The sequence below is a fragment of the Megalobrama amblycephala genome, unplaced genomic scaffold (genome assembly GCF_018812025.1).
Source record: "Megalobrama amblycephala isolate DHTTF-2021 unplaced genomic scaffold, ASM1881202v1 scaffold416, whole genome shotgun sequence".
Lineage (NCBI taxonomy): Eukaryota > Metazoa > Chordata > Actinopteri > Cypriniformes > Xenocyprididae > Megalobrama > Megalobrama amblycephala.
The window spans coordinates 20,205-39,909 of NW_025953365.1; the positions used below are offsets into that span (position 1 = coordinate 20,205).

A 19,705-nucleotide genomic window follows, 5' to 3' on the forward strand; every position below is an offset into this window, starting at 1 on the left:
GAAAACAAATAAACATGCCATTGACACTCGTGTGGATTTTGCAAACAAAACTATTAAATTCATTTCAGATTCCATTTATTTAAAAAAAAATGTAGACAACTCAAAGTACAGGAAAAAAAACAACAAACATTAAAACCAAACAAGATAAAGAAGATGCTGTTATGTTTCGTTGAGACCATCTGCGATGTTACGGAATCCAGCTGTGGTCAGGGCTGTGACCAGACTCTCCATTGTTGCTTGAGGGCCTTCTCGGTCCTGCCAGGCCACCAGTAGCATCTTTGCCTGAAGTTCTACATCCTCACTGTCAGCCTCTATCACACGAATCTCCTTCTCGCTCATCTCCAGATGGTCTGCCAGCGTCTTCCACTGGGACCCAAGCTTGGCTGCAATCTCATCCATCTGACTGTTGGTCACTCCCTTGCTCTGAATGCTGGGACCTGGAAAAATTCACTTTATTTATAAATATATAATATAAAAAACCCTCACTGAAGAATTCACTTTTAGTAAAACTAGCTTTGCCACATGAAAAGTACTTAAGGAGAGATTCTAAAATGCACGTCCACTGGACACTATTATCCCGTGAGGCCACAGGAGAAGATGTGTGAATGGCAGTGAAGCGATGCAATTGATGGCGCAGGTGACATGGCGGATGTAGTATGTCTGAATTTCATTCATACTAGCCATATTCATATTATATAGACCATACTTTAAGTTTTAAACCAAATGTATCATGCGATTTCAAAAGTAGTGCTAGTGTTGCAAACCTTAAAGGGTTAAGTCACCTAAAAACAAAAATTATCGCATAATTTACTCACCCTCAAGCCATCCTTGGTGTATATGACCACCGGTCACAAATTAGAAGTCTAAAACGAGAATTTTTAAAGAGTAATGTCGGAGGAGCTTGAGTTTGTTGCTAAGCCCTATTTGTTTGAACCACGAGAGGCGTCTACCCTCACCTAAGCTTACGCTACATTCTACGTCATACAATGGAACTCGACTCTCTTGTGAAAGGATGTTACCGGAAACTAGTGATTACAGTTTATAACGTTATAATTATGGATATTTTTCTTACAAAAACACATCGATTCGCTTCATTTATTACCCCCCTGGAGTCGTATGGATTACTTTTATGATGGATGGATGTGCTTTTTTGGGCTTCAAAAGCTCAGTTACTATCCACTTTCTGAGTTGAACGCACAACACTGTTAAGATTTTTCCAATTAGAATTTTCATAAACTACTCATAGTAGATGATTCATTCCATCATGATGGAATGCGTGTACGCCAAAGGGGATGTGAGGCTGCCTCTCTGCAACACTTTGGTGTATTGAGATGAAACTTAACTACCTGTCATCACAAGCATGACCTGAGAGTACTTGCACAGTTTTTGAAAGGAAATATGAAAAATGGCTATTTTATAACTTTTGAACAGATTGGCAAAAAAAAGAAAAAGAAAAAAAAACAAGACTGGATTTTTTTTAGATTTAGTGCAACATACAGTCTCGAACGACGCACAATTTTCACACTGGTCATTTTGAGCGGCTGTCATTTGGAATTTTGACGCACAGGTGTACATGGTTCCTACACATTTGCCATTTCAAAATTCTATACTTTTTCAGACTTAAATTTCCAAACCTTTTTAGACCATATTTAACAAATGATTCATACAGCATTATTTTCTGCTTTATATTTGGTTTATAGTACAGTCATCTGTAAATATTTTTAATTATCTCAGGGGTTTTTATATTTATTTTCTGGAAGTGATAGAGCCCCTAAAAAACACCACCACATATACACATACACATATATACAGACTTTACGTGCCCTCGAGAAATTGCATTTACATTTATTCATATATAAAATGGAAAACTAGGGTATAGGAGGGCTAGGCACAGTAACGCAAAAAAAAAAAAAAATTGGCCCAACGATGCAGTGTCTTTGTGTTTCTATTAGTGTCTGAGTCATTCATGATGACAATCGTGTATCTTGAGAAACATGGCCATCATTTTGATGGAAAGATGTCAAAAAGATCTGAAGCTGCAACGTAGATGCGATTTCTGTCAAAATGGATTAAAGCTCTACACTGCTCTACACTGAGGTGAATTTGTTCCCTCTTCTCTGCTCACCTCAAGCAGCAATTTAATCCTCTTTCTTGGGACCTTTATACTACATTGACGGCAGACAGACCCAAGTGCCATTCTGTGATGATGCTTTGAAAACAAAACCACAGCACAAAGTGAGGTGAGCAATACCATCCTGTTGCTGCCACCCCTTTTGAAGATGTTACCTAGCCACAGCTGCCACTTTTGATAATGCAAATGTACTGCTGTTCTGATCCAAAGAGTACAGTTTCAACTAGGGGTGTGATATTAAATTGTGACAATATTTCTTGTCAAGGTTAAAGCTGTACTGGAAGTGGTCCGCATTATTAGACCGTTTTCTAAGGCTGCAGCCACTGCAATATATTTTAAAACCATTTCATAATGTTATTGTAAAATCACAAAGGATGCGATTCAATTAAATAAATATGTACTACAGGTTTTGGAGTGATCTGTTGTTAATCACAATTTCAAAATAAAAGTTTAAACCCTCGCTCTGAGTTTGCATATTTTGATGTCCAAGAAATTACAGAGGCTGTAGCATTTCTATCATAAGTGGCCAAATATTAAAGATTAAGTGGACTTTTAAAACTAAACGTTGTTTGGCCAATATTAAACAAGGATTTGATCATGCTGTAAAGTGTAACAACAACAACTAGGCCATTGGCACCCTCTGCAGGCATGTGTTATAATATATACAGAAGTTGTACAGGAGAGATTATCATTTATACTAAATTACATTATATATTTTAACAGTGCTCTTCAATAAAACCATATGATTACTCGATTTTGATACTTTATTTGAACCAATTATTATTGCCTCATTATTATATATGTATTTGAATTCATTTTAAAGGCTGTTGTTCACTTAAGTGTATTTTTATTAACAAAAAAAATCTTTTATCCGATTACTCAATCAAAAATCGATCAATTACTTGATTACCAAAACAAACGGTGACAGCCCTAGATTGAAAAATGCATCTGCATTGTTTTGCATTTTGTGACTTTCAGTCATATTTTGTTGCTGAAGATTTCTGAATCTCGTCTTGTGCTCGTAAACCCAATATCGTGTATCGTCTCGTTTAGTGAGCCAAGTGTGTCGTCACACCCCTAGTGTCAACAGAATCTAGTGGAGGCAGGGCAATAGCAATAAAAATGGCTTCTGAGGTTTAATAATAAACAAGAACACACAACTCACTGTCATTGCTGTCTTTCAACAGGTTATCTCCATTCTCATCATCATCTTCCTCTCCAGTTTTTATCTCCTCAGAAGGAAGGTCTTTCTGTTTAAAGATAAACAAAAATTCAGTCCCATTTCAGAATTTATATAATACTCAAATATTTTGTTTACCATTTTACTCAAATATTCAGTGAGTTTGTCTAATTTGAATTAATTTAAACTATATTGTACACCGTTCTCCACTAATATTGGCATCCTTCATAAATGAGCAAAACTACAAAAAATTGGAACATACTTAAGCATGCGTGATGTGATGCTTGTGGTGTCAATAATTATGGAATGCATAGATTTAATGGTTAGATTTTTGTGGATTTTTTGATTGAAAAACCAAAGGATAAACACCAAAGACACTTTCCATGGCCATATTTACCAAGGGTGGCTATATTTGTAGATGCCACTGTATATATGTTGCCATAACAGTGGTTTTCGTACAGGAGGAGTGTTTTCATAGTTCTTATAACTATTGGTGGAAGTACCTGCTTTTTGGCACGTTCGCACCACGGGAACAAGGAATGATTTTAAGTATAGGAATGCCTTTTGGGGGGACTAAATTATCTCTTATTTCAGAGAAGGGTCCAACCCACCACAACAGGAACTACCAGTGAGTGTACGTTGGTTGGCCATGAGCATTTGAAACATTGGCACCCGCCATTTTTTAAAAAGCCATACCAACGCACAGTTTATAGCCTATACATTTACCCCCCAAACAAGGAAAACAGTGATAGATGGACCAATGCCGAAGTCCATGCACTTCTCAACCTTTATGCTGAGGAGGAAATCCAATGCGACTTTAAAAAGGACCAAGCAAAACATGATTATGTATTTCCACTTTGGGCATCAACCACATAACGCTATAATAATTTATCGTACACTGTTTACTTTCTTCGTTTAACAGTGCTATCTAATAACGTATTACAACTAATGAAGACAGAGAATGGAAGCATGGTGTACTCAGGCATACTCAGCGCCGTCAAAGTAAAAGTCTGCCTCGCCGTCAAAATAAAAGTCCCACACAACAATCAAAATGGCAGCAAGTAAGTTGATGTCACTTCAGAGTTCCCTACTCCTGGTGCGAATGCAACCAGGAAAATGGCCCTAGGGTAAAATAAAGTTCTCTGTGAACCACCCTGGTGGCTAGTTCCTATAATTGAGTTCCTAATAACTACCTGGTGCAAAAGCCCCTGATATCAGCCACTGAAAAGCCTATATTGGGCAAGAACTAGTTTGAATGTTATCTACATTCTAGAAAACTCCCCTAGTGTTTGATAATATGGATGTCCACTCACAGGAAGCTCTTTGGCCAGTTTGATGACCATGTTTTCCAGATAGTCTGCCAGACTCTTGAACTGCTGATTGGTTGGCTGGAAGAAGTGAGGACTCCTCCTGGAGAGCAGTCGCAAGGCTCTCCAGCCGTAGTTTGAGTTACGCACAACTCTGAGGGAAGACGGTGAAGAATTAATTTAATCTGATGATTAATGTGATGCATAGTTTGTAATCATTTTTATTCTTTTAAGAGAATCGATTATTAATTCTCTGTACTTGTACTCATCCTCCACCATGTTTGCTGGATCTGCCTGTTCAATAGCTTCTTCAAAAAACTCCTCCAGTGATGGCATGAATTCCCTTTAAACAAGACATGCATTAATGCAAAATTTCTCATATTAAGCACCTTTAAGCAAGTGTTTACCAAACACACACCTGCTATCTGACTTGCAGGCCTCCATGTTGTCAGGGTTTAGATTCCAGAGTCTTGTGAGTTCCTCACTGTTGATGGTCAAGAACAGCAGAAATGCAAAATAAGATCCGAATCGAAATCTTGACAAAGTTACAGAGAAATCAAATATTATCTTACTTTCCCATGAGAATTTTGCGATCAGGTCCTTTCCCCAAAAAGTCCTCTGGTGCTTGTCGCTTTCTGCTGGGGCGCATGGGTTTGGTCTCTGCTGGTCTGAGAGAAACAAAAGATTCTATTCACATATTCATTCATAACTTCAAAAATAACCGTGACCATAACTGCAAACTAATGTATTATCTTTTTATTTCTGACTTTTAATGCATTTTAAATCTTGCTGTCTGGTTGAAAGAGCTAGGAGAATTAGGAAGTAAGCATTTATAATCCCTGGATGAAGCTCTGACAGAGTTAGTCCAGGAAGATTTGTCTGTAAGGGTACTGTTTAAACGCACAGCTACCTGACAAATATTTTTACAGTTATCCCTCCAGCGTCAGGAACATCCATTTAGATCTGCCCTGATGGATAGATCCGTTTAGATCCGCTCTGACGGACAACAAAGTTGAGTAGAGTTATCCCTCCAGCGTGAGGAAGATTCAATTAGATCCGCTCTGATGGATAGATCCATTTAGATCTGCTCTGACGGACACAAAAAGCTCCCTGAAACTTCCTAACTCTTCCATCCGGATAGTGATATTCTCTGTTTTTACTGTTATTTTTATTGTTAGTTTTTACTGTTATTTTTACTGTTAGTTCCATTTTTATTCTTATGTATTTGGTTCTTCTTTATATAAAGCACTTTGAATTTCCATTGTGTATGAAATGTGCTATACAAATAAAATTGCCTTGCCTAATGAGAGATGAACAGTAGCTAAGTTTCCATTCAAAGTTGCGAATTTAACTTATTTGCAAATGTTTTATGCAATATTCCAATTTTGCGCATAAAGCACCGTTTCCATCCAGTGAGTTGAAGAGAACAAAATCCTGATAAATTGGCAGCAAATATCATGAAAAAAAAAGGAAGTTGCTGCAGCAGGAGAAGCCACATATATAATAAATGACTTGCGGCTCAAAGAGCACAGACAAAATGCAATAAACGCTGTCATGTTATCTTGCGTTTGGGTTCCTGCTGTTTACAAACAGTCAAGACAGACAGTTATGGGAGGTCATTATACCCAACCACTTTGATGACAGACTTTGGCTTAGTCATTTCAGAATAACCAAAACATTTCAGATGCTGATCAAGACCACTGGTTAGTCAAATTATGCCACCCCAAGCAAAGGTCACATGACCTTTTTGATGCACATCAAGGGATGTATTAAGATATGTCTGACTAATATCAATGCAGGCGAACCAACTGAATTTAAATATTCAAGTTTTAAACAAGTAAACTGTGTAAACATTTTAATAATTTATTGATAATGTTTTCTGTGTTTTTGGCTGCAGAGATTAAGTCAATGTTGCTGACTCGTCTCCGCAGTAGTGGCCTATATGCACATTTCCTACAGACAACATAATTAGAATTTTTTTTTTTTTCACCTGAATTGGTTGACAATCACTTGACATTTCAATCTATCTATTAGATATATTTCTCATGTCCGTGAGGCAAGTATACGTTTTTTTCTTTTTGACACACTCCAGTTCAACAGAGACCAAGACGGCAGAAAGCGCATCCTGTTTGTTTTCTTTATTTTACAAAGGCACAACGTTTTCTTGTTATTGTGAGTTTACACAAACATAGTTTCGAAGTTTACTCTTATCTGTATCTGCTGTTATCAGGAAAAAATGCAAGTGATCCCACCAGCACCTCCATGTCCATAAGCGCACTACATCTTCCACACTCCACACAAACACTCGGATATGCACCTAATAATAGTGCACATATACCTAAGTTAACGTTAGAGTGAGCAGCCATGTAAAGTTGCTACTACTTACATATTTCAAATAAGCCATATTTGAGTTTCATGGACGATAGGCGAACGTTTGGATTTCCTGTCCAACATACTGTAATTACCACAAGGACCCACATTAACGATCTGTTGCTCACGGACTGCGTGACTTTGCTATGAGTTTTCTGTCTGTCTAATACAATTTGTTCAATTAACGAATAGTAGGAGGCAGCCCTACATAATTCAAACGATTTGTTCATTCTGGCCATGAGTTGCTCAGAGACACAAAACAGTCCTGTGGCTTTGTTTGGAATGATTTTCATTGGCAAAATAGAGCTAAAACAGGCAATATTGTCTAAAATCTAAGCCAATTAATATTAATTTGTTTATTGAACTACTGTATAAAATCCAAATCACATTTGTTATCATGCTGATATTTGGAGAGAAAAAAAAAAAAAAAAAAAAAAAAAAAACAGCACTCTTTGTGTGATATTGATCAACTATATTAAATGATACAGAGGTAGTTTTGTCCCTTTTTCCTGAATATTTGGGGCATTCTAAATGCATTTTAATAGACTACATCACATAGTAGTGTATGAGTGCACTCTAAATGCACAGGCACACTAGTCTAACCTACTAGATACTGATCCTGCTGATACGGTCTTCTCTATCTGTCTTCTAAATTTTAATTGTGATTTTAACTTTAAAATGGTAAGCAATCACTTTGTTTTAGAATGTAGAATTTTCTATTTTAACCCTTTAATGCATAATCATGTACAGCATAGCCTACATAGATACATATACATTTTTCAATAACATTTTATTAATAAAACTGGATCCAACCAATCAATTATTAAAATAATTGTAAGTTGAAATCATACTTTTCACAATACACAGTGTGTATTCAAAGCAGCTTTACAGATTTGGATTACAATACTGTGGCATGTATATTTACTTTGTAAGTAAAAGTACTAATTTTAGTCATAAGGATATAAGATTTTGGTCATATCACCCAACTCTAAGAATTTTTTTTTAATCAAGGAGCTGCAAGAAAGCAGCTAATAACTTGTAAAACACTTTGCATAAATGCATCTGCTAAATGAATAAAAGTCAATTTGGAAAACAGTTAATTATATCTACATAATACGCTATAAAATTGAAGATAAATTGAAGATTTTTTTTTTTCAGAATAAAATGTAACAATACGATAAAGACTAGAATACAAGTCATTAACCTTGCATAAATGTAGTGTATATCTAATATTTAATGGGATAAAGTGTTTTGTGCTGTTTTTATTTAATACCTTTCTTTCACGAAGCTTGGGCAGCCCTCATTTTTCCAGGAGTTCCAGTTTTCTTCTGTATTCAGGATGTGCTGTTGGAGACAGCACAGTAAATCAAGATGACAAGAAAAGAGTTTTGGAGCACAAAAATGTACAGTATTCATCACAAGATGAGAGTGAAACCTAAAATCCATACACATGTATAATTTGCAGATACTTACCTCAACCATAGATGCAAATTTGTCACCATCTGGAGGGGTTTCTCTCAGTAACTTCAATGATAAGAAAAGTAGGTGAACAGTAATAAACAGTATGACACAGCTATGTAATTAATGCATTCCTGTGTGATGTGCCCAGGGTCAAATGTTCCAGAGATGCATATGGTTCATAGGATCCTATTGCCTATGTGCGTTAACATTATGTTAGTTAATTAAATGCACTTTTTTTTTTAAACTATAAATTCACTCCCATAAAACCTAAAATGTTGCTATCATGTTTTTATGGTAAAGTGCTGGCAACCACAGATGTTTTTCTGTACATTTTATGGGTTTATTTTTTTTTACAGTGTGGGAACCTGAAAAAAAAAAAAAAGAAAAGTCTCCAAGCTCTGTATTTGTTTAATATGACATGGAATTTTGTGGAACATGTCGAAGGTTAGGGTTACAAGTTTATAAAGTTGATAGAGCCCTGGGAAAAGCAGTCCAGTCCATTTAAATAAAAAATAAAATAAAAAAAAATAATAAAAAACCTACTGTGTGTTAACAGATCATTGAACTGGGGAACATAGGACCCTGGGAATATAGGTACACTCCCTTAAGTCCTGAAAAAAGTCACACTTGTACTCCTCTTGGTCAAAAATGACTGCATTGGAAATGAATGGAAAACAAATTTCATCTAGTGGAAGCTTTTGGTATTGCACCCAACCAAAATCTTACTGAAAGCTCATTTTTATAGATATCAAGCTCAAATTTGGAACAAATTGATTAGATTAATGGCTTTGATTTTCTCGCAGTTTTAGAGTAAAACATGTTTTGAAAATACAGATTTCATATAAAAATTGAAAATAGTAGTTTTTCATTTTTCATAAACATAAAACTAACTTAACTAAACTTTTTACTTAGCAATAATCTGTCAAGTGTCATCTTTAAAAAGAACATACTTAAGTCTGTGCTCCAAAGCATTAAAGATTTATGACAGTCTGAGTTGGAAGTTTCATTTTCAGATCTCTGTTCAAAAAGTGTATAAATGGATTAGAACTACTACATAAATATAAAATCTAAAATCATAAATCTTGATTTATTCAGAACGATTTTTTTTGGTTTGTTTTATTTTTTTACTGTCACCTTAAAACCTTAACTACAATATGATTTAAGTAACATTCTCTTTATTAACAATCTGGTTAAAAAAGTTCCATTCCAAGTACACCACACATGAAGTGATCAACATGGTGTAAATGTAAAACAATTAGTTAAATATCTTTGCAGAAATATGCCTGAAATATGAAGGCAAAACGTTTTACAAACTTATCTTAAACACATCCTATATGATCAGAATTAATATAAAATAAGAAAATGCTAAATATTTTTAAGTAATAGCAATAAATAACACCAGAAATAGGCTATTACTAACAGCAAATGCTTTGTAAAAACAGAAAACAACAGCAGCTTTTCAGCCTGTAACCATCATGCAAACATGAAATATCAAACAGATTTACAGGTTTTTGCATCCCATTGTGCTATTTGTCCTATTGTTTTTATGTTTGGCGGACATGTTTACGTGTTGCACTTGTGTCTCACGTCTTTTGCAGCATGTCACCCATGAAACGGCATTGTAAAATCACAGTGGTCAAGTTAAAAAACTGAACTCACATTTAATAACTTTGCCTTTTTTTCCCTCATTCCACTGCCTGCATCTTATTTTTTATAACGCAATAATGCATTTCTGAATGAACAGACGCTTAAGAACAGTGATGTGTTTTACGTTCATAGAGCGTCACATGAGAGCGGTTAATCAGGCGCGCCAGCGCCATCCTGAGGTCGGATCATTTTCTTCTCCTAATACGGTTATCATTGCTGTATTGTCAACATGTCTAATTGTAACGCTTGCTAACATTTTTATTCAAAATCATGATTTCTCAATTAAAAAAAAATAATAAAATCGAGGCAAAACAAATTCGAATTAATCAGGGGAGAAAAAAAAAAAAAAAAAAAATTGAAAAAATTGAAAAAAAAATCGCCCAGCCCTACCGAGTACCATAAAATCCACTAAAAATACAAAATATTAAATAAAAATATTATCAAACTAAACTATAGTACATTCACTTCATTGACGAGAAAAAAAAAAGAAAGAAAAAAAGTCATTTTTGGGCACCAGAGTGTTAATATGTACCACACACCTCCAATCAGTAATACTTAAGGTTAAGACTAACCTGATAGACAAGTTTGGCTGTGTCCTCAATCCACGAAGACTGATCATCATTCAAAACACAGCTGGAACTGCAAAGGTTAAAGAGAAATTATAGGAAAAAAACATTTATTAATGAAGCAGGGAAAACATATCCTTACAGCTTGAAAAGAAAAGCTTGCCGTTTCCCCTGACCTCTTGAACTTGACTTGGCCCTTGAGATACTGGAAGAGGATGAGATATTGAAGCAAAATGTGTCGTCTGAAGTTGCTGTCACTCAACTGAAGGTCCATCAACTGCAGAAAGGAGGGAGATTTGCCTTATATTATCAAGTCAATGACTGGGATGTACTAAACTCAGTTCTAGCTGTTATTTCTTTTTATTGAATAGTTGAATGAAAGACTGGAAGAACCAACTTTCTCACTGGTGAGGAACTTGGCAAAGTAGACATGGTCTCCAGCAGCAGTCCTCATCTCCTTCAGCTTTCTCTTCGATGCTTGCATGTCATCCAGTTTATAGCTCTTAAACACAGCTAGTGTCTCATCTGAATACTGCACAGAGAATACAATTGAGGGGACATTAAAACAAGATACATGTGGACCAAGCCTGTCAGTTTACCTTTTGAAACCAAACTAATCATTTTCAAAACCACTGAAAACCAAACAAACCTAAATGACATTTAATAATCCAATTTTCTCAGAAGCTTGACCAAATACGAAAAATAACTTTTAAGTGCAAACCCTTCAAGAATTGATTCACCACTTTGCCCATAATAAATACATTTACCTCAAATTAATCCAACAAGACAGCTTTTGAGGATGACTCTTTATATATTGGTTTGGATTAAAAAAAAAAAAAACCTTAAAATATCAAATACCTTAAGGAAAGTCATCCACGAGAACTTGTCGTAGCATTGTACAGGGTTTCTGAAATAGTCCTGCAGGGTCCAGAATTTTCTGTACAAGTTGTAGTCAATAGGAATGGAGCTACAAAACAAAAGCCCTCTGAATTAGACTAATAAATAAAAAGAGTCTGATTACAGGCAAAATAAAGCAAAAGCAACTCTTGGGCTGCACCGAAATCGCATACTCTCCTGACTAATTATTTATTCAGAGTAAGTAATTACTATAAGGATCATACTTTTTTAGCACTCGCAAAGTATGAATGTATGTATGAAGGTAAACTGAACGTACGACATCCTCTCTGTTGCCATTATCATATGACTTTCCAGCGTCAGTTGCGTCACTTCACTGCCATTCATAAATCCTCTCCCTCAGCCTCATGGGACAGTAAAGTCATCTGGATACTTTTTGGCTTCTCTTTTATGAGTACAGTGAATTCAGACATACTTTTGTCACACAGTTTTTCGCCAACTATATAGTGGGAAAGTGTGCAATTTCTGATGCAGCCACTGACTTTGCAGCTTAGAAGCTGTGAAAATACAAATATCTTTTACCACGGAGCAGGTGCATCTTCATCACCCATCTCTCCCTCCTCCACCTCCATCCCATCCTCCTTAACTTCTGTGTGCTTGGAGAAAAAAAAAAAAAAAAAAAAAAAGTTTAACATCTAATAAATAACACACTATAGATGTTGAACTAGCCATATTTCCATTCAACATTACAAAATTTAACTTGTGCACAAAATTGGAGTTTCCATCCCATGTGTTCAAGAGAACAAAATCACTTCCTGGGAAATTGGTGCAAAATATCTGTAATAAAAATAGAAGTTAATCTGTAATAAAAATAGAAGGGAATAAATTGTGGCTCTTTTTTCCTACAATATAAATGACTTGCGCCTCAGAGCGCGCGGACAAAACGCACTAAATGCTGTCATGTCATCTTGTGTTCAGATGCTGGTGTTTAGGAATGCAATTATGTGAGATGCTTCTGGGAGGGAAAACCAAATCATTCTGATGACTGACTTTGGCTCAGGCATTTCAGAATGATCAAACTGCTGTACGTAAACTTAAATAAATCCCTCGATGCGCAACAATAAAACTTACGTGACTTTGCCTCAACAGAAGATGTGATTGGATAACTGGCTGACCAATCACATCTTCTGTTGAGGCAAAGTCACGTAAGTTTTTTGTTGCGCATTGAGGGATTTATTTCGGCAAAGGTGTTTCCATGGTAGTTTATGCGCATTTCTTATAGGATAAAAAAAAAAAATAAATAAATAAAAATGTATTTGCCTCAGACCATAAGTTTATGCATATTTTTAGAATGTATGCACTGCAGTGAATAATTTTATCCCTTAAAACTCATCTTTGAACTGATCTCATCAGTTCATTTGAGTACAGTGGTTCAATATTAATATTATAAAGCGACGAGAATATTTTTGGTGCACCAAAAAAAAACAAAATAACGACTTATATAGTAATGGCCGATTTCAAAACACTGCTTCAGGAAGCTTCGGAGCATTATGAATCAGCGTGTCGAATCAGATGTTCGGAGCACCAAAGTCACGTGATTTCAGCAGTTTGGCGGTTTGACACACGATCCGAATCATGATTCGATACGCTGATTCATAAGCCTCTTGAAGCAGTGTTTTGAAATCGCCCATCACCAAGTTTTTTTTTTTTTTTGGCGCACCAAAAATATTCTCGTCGCTTTATAATATTAATATTGAACCACTATACTAACATGAACTGATTTAAATATATTTTTAGTACATTAATGGATCTTGAGAGAGGAAATGTCATTGCTCCCTATGCAGGCCTCACGGAGCCATCGGATTTCAACAAAAATATCTTAATTTGTGTTCCGAAGATTAACGAAGGTCTTACAGGTGTGGAAACGGCATGAGGGCGAGTAATAAATGACAGAATTTTCATTTTTGGGTCAACTAACCCTTTAACTCTACACCCTTGCTTCATTTAGTATACCTGATACATGAATATGCAAATTAGCCCCCGCCTCCACTCAATCACAGCAGATCGGTCTTCCTGATCTGCTCTGTCAACTGTAGTGAACGCTACACAAATGGCAAGTGTAAAAATTGCTTTAATTCAGCCATATGTGTTTGAAACAGATACTGATTCAGAAGAAGAGGAAGAACAAATTATACAGGTTTGTCTGTATAGTCGATGTATAAGAATTGGTCATTCGTTTTATCTAATCACGCTCTACAACATCGAACACACAACGGTAACTAATAGGATTAGCCTTTGTTATCAAACAGCTAATAATTCTAATGTTAATGTTACACAACCATGTTCCAATTCACCATCTCAGAGTCAGACAGCTGCCTTCTAAAAATCAGTGACCTTAGAAACGCTTTGAACCTCATAGAAAGTCAGTGGAAAAAAGCCCCACACCGCACGTTGATGGGATTGGTTAAATGTGTGTGACGGTAGGGAACGGGCGATTTAAAAAAACAAGTTTGAGACTGTCTTTGGTACACTACAATTTTAAGGAGAAAATACTTAGAGGTGGTGTTGACTGATGAATTGGCACATGGTTTGTCTTAAAGCATATTAAAACCACCACATAGACATATAAACAAAAATAAACTTGATTTTCACCACAGAGGGTCTTTCACATTTTCTTCTCACATGAACATTCAAAAATAATCTATTTAGGGAAATCAAGTCCAACATGTTACTTTACCTGCAGCCCAAGTGTGCTGTCCTGCTCATTTTTGTTAAACACCGTGATGTTATCAAGGTTGAACTGACTCTGTAAGTTCAGTCCTGTAACACAGGGGAAACACATCAGTCAAAAACAACCACTGAACAAAGAACTAAGAAAAACAACAAATGGAGAAAAAAAAAGAAGAAAAAAAAAAAAAAGTATACCTGATTTTTCAGACAAAGGGAAGAGACGTGCTAAAAACAGTTGGATTCGTCCACAAAACACTGTATTCTGAGACTTGGAGAGTCTTCTAAGGAGGTCTGCAGGCAAAAAACAGTGGTAATGTTAGGCTACCTCAGCACATTCTCAAAGAATACTGCTGAAGATATACTTGAGTATGTGCACATGGCCAGTTAATAAAACTCTGAACAGCAAATTCATCAAATTTCGTTTTCTATTCAGCACCTAAACTCTGGAACAGTCTTCCTAGTGCTCAGAAGCAGAAAATCTGCAGATCCTTCTTTTAACCTTGACAATCAATTGGACTTTCATTGCCAGACAAACTACAACCCCCGTCAATGATTTCAGCCCGTTCCAACACAGCCCACATACATCTGTATCCAAGATAAAGGAACTGTCTGCATCTTTAGCATTTACCATTTTAAGATAAATACTATCCATTTTTAAAATACTAACTTTCTGTAGCTGTATCATCAGTCACTCTGTGCCCATACTGTAAAGCCAGGAAGAACTCATTCACTGACACTGTATTATCCTCAGTAGGATGCTTAGCTGCTAAAACTCAGTTACGAGACATTTGCACTAATTTCTACAGTATAACTGCTTTAATGCAATTTGGACTGGATAAAGTGCTATATAAATAAACTTGAAACTCACCATTGCACATTCGTAACAAGTAATTTTTTCCAGCAGAGTAAAACGTATTCTGTGAACAAGAAAGAACAAACATAAATATGGTCAATAGAAAAACAGACTGAACAAACCATTCTTATGACTATTTTTAACAGCTGGTTTAAAATCCATTAACAGAATTAATTTTAAATGTAAATGCTGTAAATATCTCATTCCGTTTATGATAGCCATCACCATTTATAAAAAGCTTCCCTTTGGCACACAGACTCGACTTTTTAACATATTATTCCCCAAGGTACACAAAAACTCAAACAGACAGGTTATTATATCAATGGTTTCTTTTCTGAAGGGGCAAATGAGTTTGTAAATATTAGCATTTTACTGTAAAATTCATAATTGTTGATACCCAAAATGGCCAACATGGGAAATTAAGTATCGCTCCACTGATTTAGGTATTGCTTGGAAGGAGAGAAGAGCAATACAGGACTAAAAATAACATTACCTTTCAAAGGATTCTAATGCTAGGAATATGGTCATTTTCAATAATGTGAATGTCTCAGTTGAGCATTTATTTCTATTCGGTACATTTCACTGTGGATTCTTTGGTCAATCAATCGCATTTCAGGGCAGGCTTTGCTAACAGACTTTTACGATATGGACTCGACAGCAACATGTAAGTAACTGTGTTAATTCTAATGCCTGATCTGATATGTAATGTTTCACGTACAGTCAGATGTTCTTTGTCTATGTGTCAGTAAATCAAACCAGTGACAAGTGATTAAATTATATATAGAAAGTGATCAAAGAACACTCCCTTTACAATCGCTGTAGCTGTCAATCAAACAGTGCGAGTTTATCAGTGACTGAGTTCTGAACTCGTGCCAAAAATTCCATTTTATTCAACAAATCTCTTAGTTACATCGCGTTTGCACTGTTAGTTATGAGTTATCTCATATGCAACGATGTTAGCCAATCACAGCAGTGGGCATTTACACTGAAGTCTCACAGCAGACACGCCCCTTAAAACAGAGCATTCATATAAAAGGTCTAAAATCAGGGTAGGAAAAATGCCTTTAATTTCTACATTATTAGTTTGCTTTTTATTTAAAAAGCATACTAACATTATAAGTGCACCCCAGGAAACATTATAAAACAATAAAACAGCGCAGTTTGAAATAAAGATTCCAAATTTGCTATGGCACAACGGTCCACTTTCTGTGTGCAAAATTTCATAACTCTCATGCAAGCAGTTCTATGGGCTGCCATAGACTTCAATGGTGGAAGAAGAAGAATAACAAATACAACAGATTTCTACACTTCTTTGGTTCTTGGCCTCTAAATATTTGTCTAATTTATATCTATAAATAACAAAAACAAAGCACTACCAACTAAAAATTCCAAACTTACAGACTTCCATGTAGAGACATTTTCTTCAACAAAGGTGAAGATTTTGTCACACTGATCCAGAGGAAGACAGTCGAGAACATCTCCCAGCAGAAGAAAAGGAGTGGAAGCAGAGCAGATGCCTGTATGGACAAGAGATTGATGATCTGCAAATCATTTTTTATACATAGTATGTGCAGACTAACAGGTGATTGCAAAAAAAGGTGGGAGTGCACACATACCTTCAGTCACTCCATCAATACTGATGTAGATCAGAGAAAGGAAATCTTCAACATTCACTTTCTGCTTCACCTGCGCAAATAAAATGCAATCATCAGACTCATATGCAACATAACTGCACATATGCCAGTGTTGTTAGATGAACTTGATATTAAATAGTGCACAAAGGGGAAGCTGTGGACTCACTATTTGCTCTTCAAGAACTCCACGCAGGGCTTGATCAAGAGTGGCCTTCTTCTCAGTTTCACTGTGAAAAACCAAACAAAAAGATTATCCTTTCAAATATATCACTGAAGCGTAATAAACCAACTCCCGCAGCACAATTTAGAATGACCATGACTGATATTATTGATAAAGAGGAATAATTACTTTCCAGGCAGATGACTGAAGGCGTTGGTCAGTGGTTTACAGTTCCTGAGATCAACAGCACATTTAGCTGCAGCCTGCAAAATAAATAAATAAAAAATAAGCATGACTACGATTGAGCAATTGACTGATGCGATTGTATGACACAAACACTACACTGTGTGCAGAATTATTAGGCAAGCTGATTTTCTGATCATATTTTTTTTCCAAGCACATTTTACCAATTCCAATCCACATCAATCTTAATAACTACTATTAATATTGTTTTTAATCATTTATAAGTGATATATAATTGTTCATGAAGGCTGGAAATGAAAAATGCCTTATATTCAGGTGTGCAGAATTATTAGGCAGGTTTGCTTTTACAGGCAAAATGAGCCAAAAAAAAGAGATTTAACTCAGACTGAAAAGTCAAAAATGATTAAATACTCACGAGAAGGACGCAATACTAATGCAATACTAGAATTTGCAAAGTTAAAGCATGACCAAGGGAAAGCAAAATGCTCATGGGGTCAGCGGGGTCATACAAAATCAGGTGGAAAAGAAAAGACACATGTTAACTGCAAAAGATTGAAGAATTAAGGTGAAGAATTAAGTGTGAAACCATCAGGAACCCTTTAGTCTCCAGCGCCACCATTTTCCAGAACTGCAACCTACCTGGAGTCTCCAGAAGTGCAAGGTGTCAGGATCTCAGAGACTTAGGTTAGCTAAAGAATCCTAAAAAATGACCCGCTCTTAATAATAATCACAAGCTGAAATGTTGTGAAATACATGAAGACTGGGTTTTTATAGGCTTTATAGACAGACAGCTTGAGAGTGACTCCTGAAGGACCAGCACCACATCCTCTTGTACCACTGTTTGAAGAATTTATCTTCCAAAATCTGGCAGTAAGGTGTGGGAGTTTACTTTTAGTCCCTCTCTTATCCTGAAATGTCCATCTTGCAGAGATGGACTAAAAATGATCTTCCAAAACTTACTGCCAGATTCTGGAAGATAAATTCTTCAAACAGTGGTAAAAGAGGATGTGGTGCTGGTCCTTCAGGAGTCACTCTCAATCTGTCTGTCTATAAGGCCTATAAAAACCCAGTCTTCATGTATTTTATAACACTTCAGCTTGTGATTCTTATTAAGAGCGGGTCATTTTTTTAGGATTCTTTAGCTAACCTAACTAAGTCTCTGAGACACCTTGCACTTCTGGAGACTCCAGGTAGGTTGCAGTTCTGGAAAATGGTGGCGCTGGAGACTAAAAGGTTCCTGATGGTTTCACACTTAACTCTTCACCTTAATTCTTAACTCTTTTGCAGTTAACATGTGTCTTTTCTTTTCCACCTGTTTTTGTATGACCCCGCTGACCTAATGAGCATTTTGCTGTCCATTGGTCATGCATTAGTATTGCGTCCTTCTCGTGAGTATTTAATCATTTTTGACTTTTCAGTCTGAGTTAAATCTCTTTTTTGGCTCATTTTGCCTGTAAAAGCAAACCTGCCTAATAATTCTGCACACCTGAATATAAGGCATTTTTCATTTCCAGCCTTCATGAACAATTATATATCACTTATAAATGATTAAAAACATTATTAATAGTAGTTAATAAGATTGATGTGGATTGAAATTGGTAAAATGTGTTTGGAAAAAAAATATGATCAGAAAGTTAGCTTGCCTAATAATTCTGCACACAGTGTATAAGTATGATGACATTACATGGTTTCTGGAAATAATAACCAAATACCATGGTTTCTGGAAATAATAATACCAAAGTAATATAGTTTTTTTTTTTTTTTAAGCACTTACAGTGTTACTTTAGCCATGTAGCATATTAATACCATGTTTTTCAATTAGTAACACGGTATTACCATGCCCTCCACAAACATCATCTTCATCGTTTTTAAAGCCTTCACTAACAAATTACTGTACATACATGTGTAAATGTCCAATAGGCCTAATGAATTCTAAACATATTATAAGATCTAATATTACATAAGACTTTGGAGAAGAGACTTCGACTTTGCAAGAGACAGGAACAAAACATTTTCATTTTAAAATCGTCTGCCAATGTCAAAACACAGTTGTTACGATAGTACACTAATAATTTACCGTAAATTTATCTCTGGCTTCAATGAAGTCGAAGTGAGACGGAGGAGACATCTTTGCTGGCGCTTTGTCTGTCTGTCCCGTTCTACTTCCGGTTCTCCTTCTTCTTCGTTTATTAGCAATACGCATTTTATGTGCACATCTCCACCTACTGGACTGAATCATGATTTATTATTTATTTTTTATTTCGCTTTTCTTTCCCTGCAATCTGACTCACATTATAACTCTTTAAATATATTCAATATACCAGCTTAACTAATTATTAACATGAGGTTCTTTATAATCTCTTCATTCTTTTCCAGCTATTGAGAAACTTCCAACATTTTTGTTTCATCAATTGCTATGCCCCAGGTATGTATAAGCTCTAAAAACATCTATGCTCTGTGCAATTGTTTTCCATGTGATTACAATTCAAAAATATAGCCACAAGCAGCGATCATCAGGTTTTTACAGAAAAGTCCATCTTGAATCTTCACTGAAAGTAGTGCCTAATGAAACAGGTTACAACAACATACACGGGTGTCAAAAGGGGC

General features: G+C 35.8%; 1 protein-coding gene across 1 annotated transcript; it reads right to left on the bottom strand.

Moving 5' to 3' along the window:
* Window positions 1–58: 58 nt before the first annotated feature.
* thoc1 (THO complex 1) lies at window positions 59–19,331 on the bottom strand. Its single transcript, XM_048180023.1, has 21 exons — window positions 19,176–19,331; window positions 17,084–17,157; window positions 16,901–16,961; window positions 16,717–16,786; window positions 16,499–16,617; window positions 15,116–15,164; window positions 14,443–14,538; window positions 14,255–14,337; window positions 12,100–12,173; window positions 11,521–11,629; window positions 11,060–11,194; window positions 10,839–10,939; window positions 10,669–10,735; window positions 8,462–8,512; window positions 8,262–8,332; window positions 5,191–5,286; window positions 5,037–5,102; window positions 4,878–4,961; window positions 4,625–4,772; window positions 3,297–3,381; window positions 59–437 (listed from the first exon to the last, which is right to left on the bottom strand). The coding sequence occupies exons 1-21, from the start codon at window positions 19,299–19,301 to the stop codon at window positions 160–162; spliced, it is 2,043 nt and encodes a 680-aa protein (XP_048035980.1). The 5' UTR covers window positions 19,302–19,331; the 3' UTR covers window positions 59–159.
* Window positions 19,332–19,705: the final 374 nt, after the last annotated feature.

Excerpts from the sequence above, each read along its gene's own strand:
- thoc1 (XM_048180023.1), bottom strand. The coding sequence starts at position 19,301 with ATGCGTATTGCTAATAAACGAAGAAGAAGGAGAACCGGAAGTAGAACG. Across the intron at positions 5,103-5,190 it reads CGCAAAATTCTCATGGGAAA|TGAGGAACTCACAAGACTCT; the intron begins GTAAGATAATAT and ends GACCATCAACAG. Across the intron at positions 3,382-4,624 it reads AACTGGCCAAAGAGCTTCCT|AAAGACCTTCCTTCTGAGGA; the intron begins GTGAGTGGACAT and ends ATCTTTAAACAG.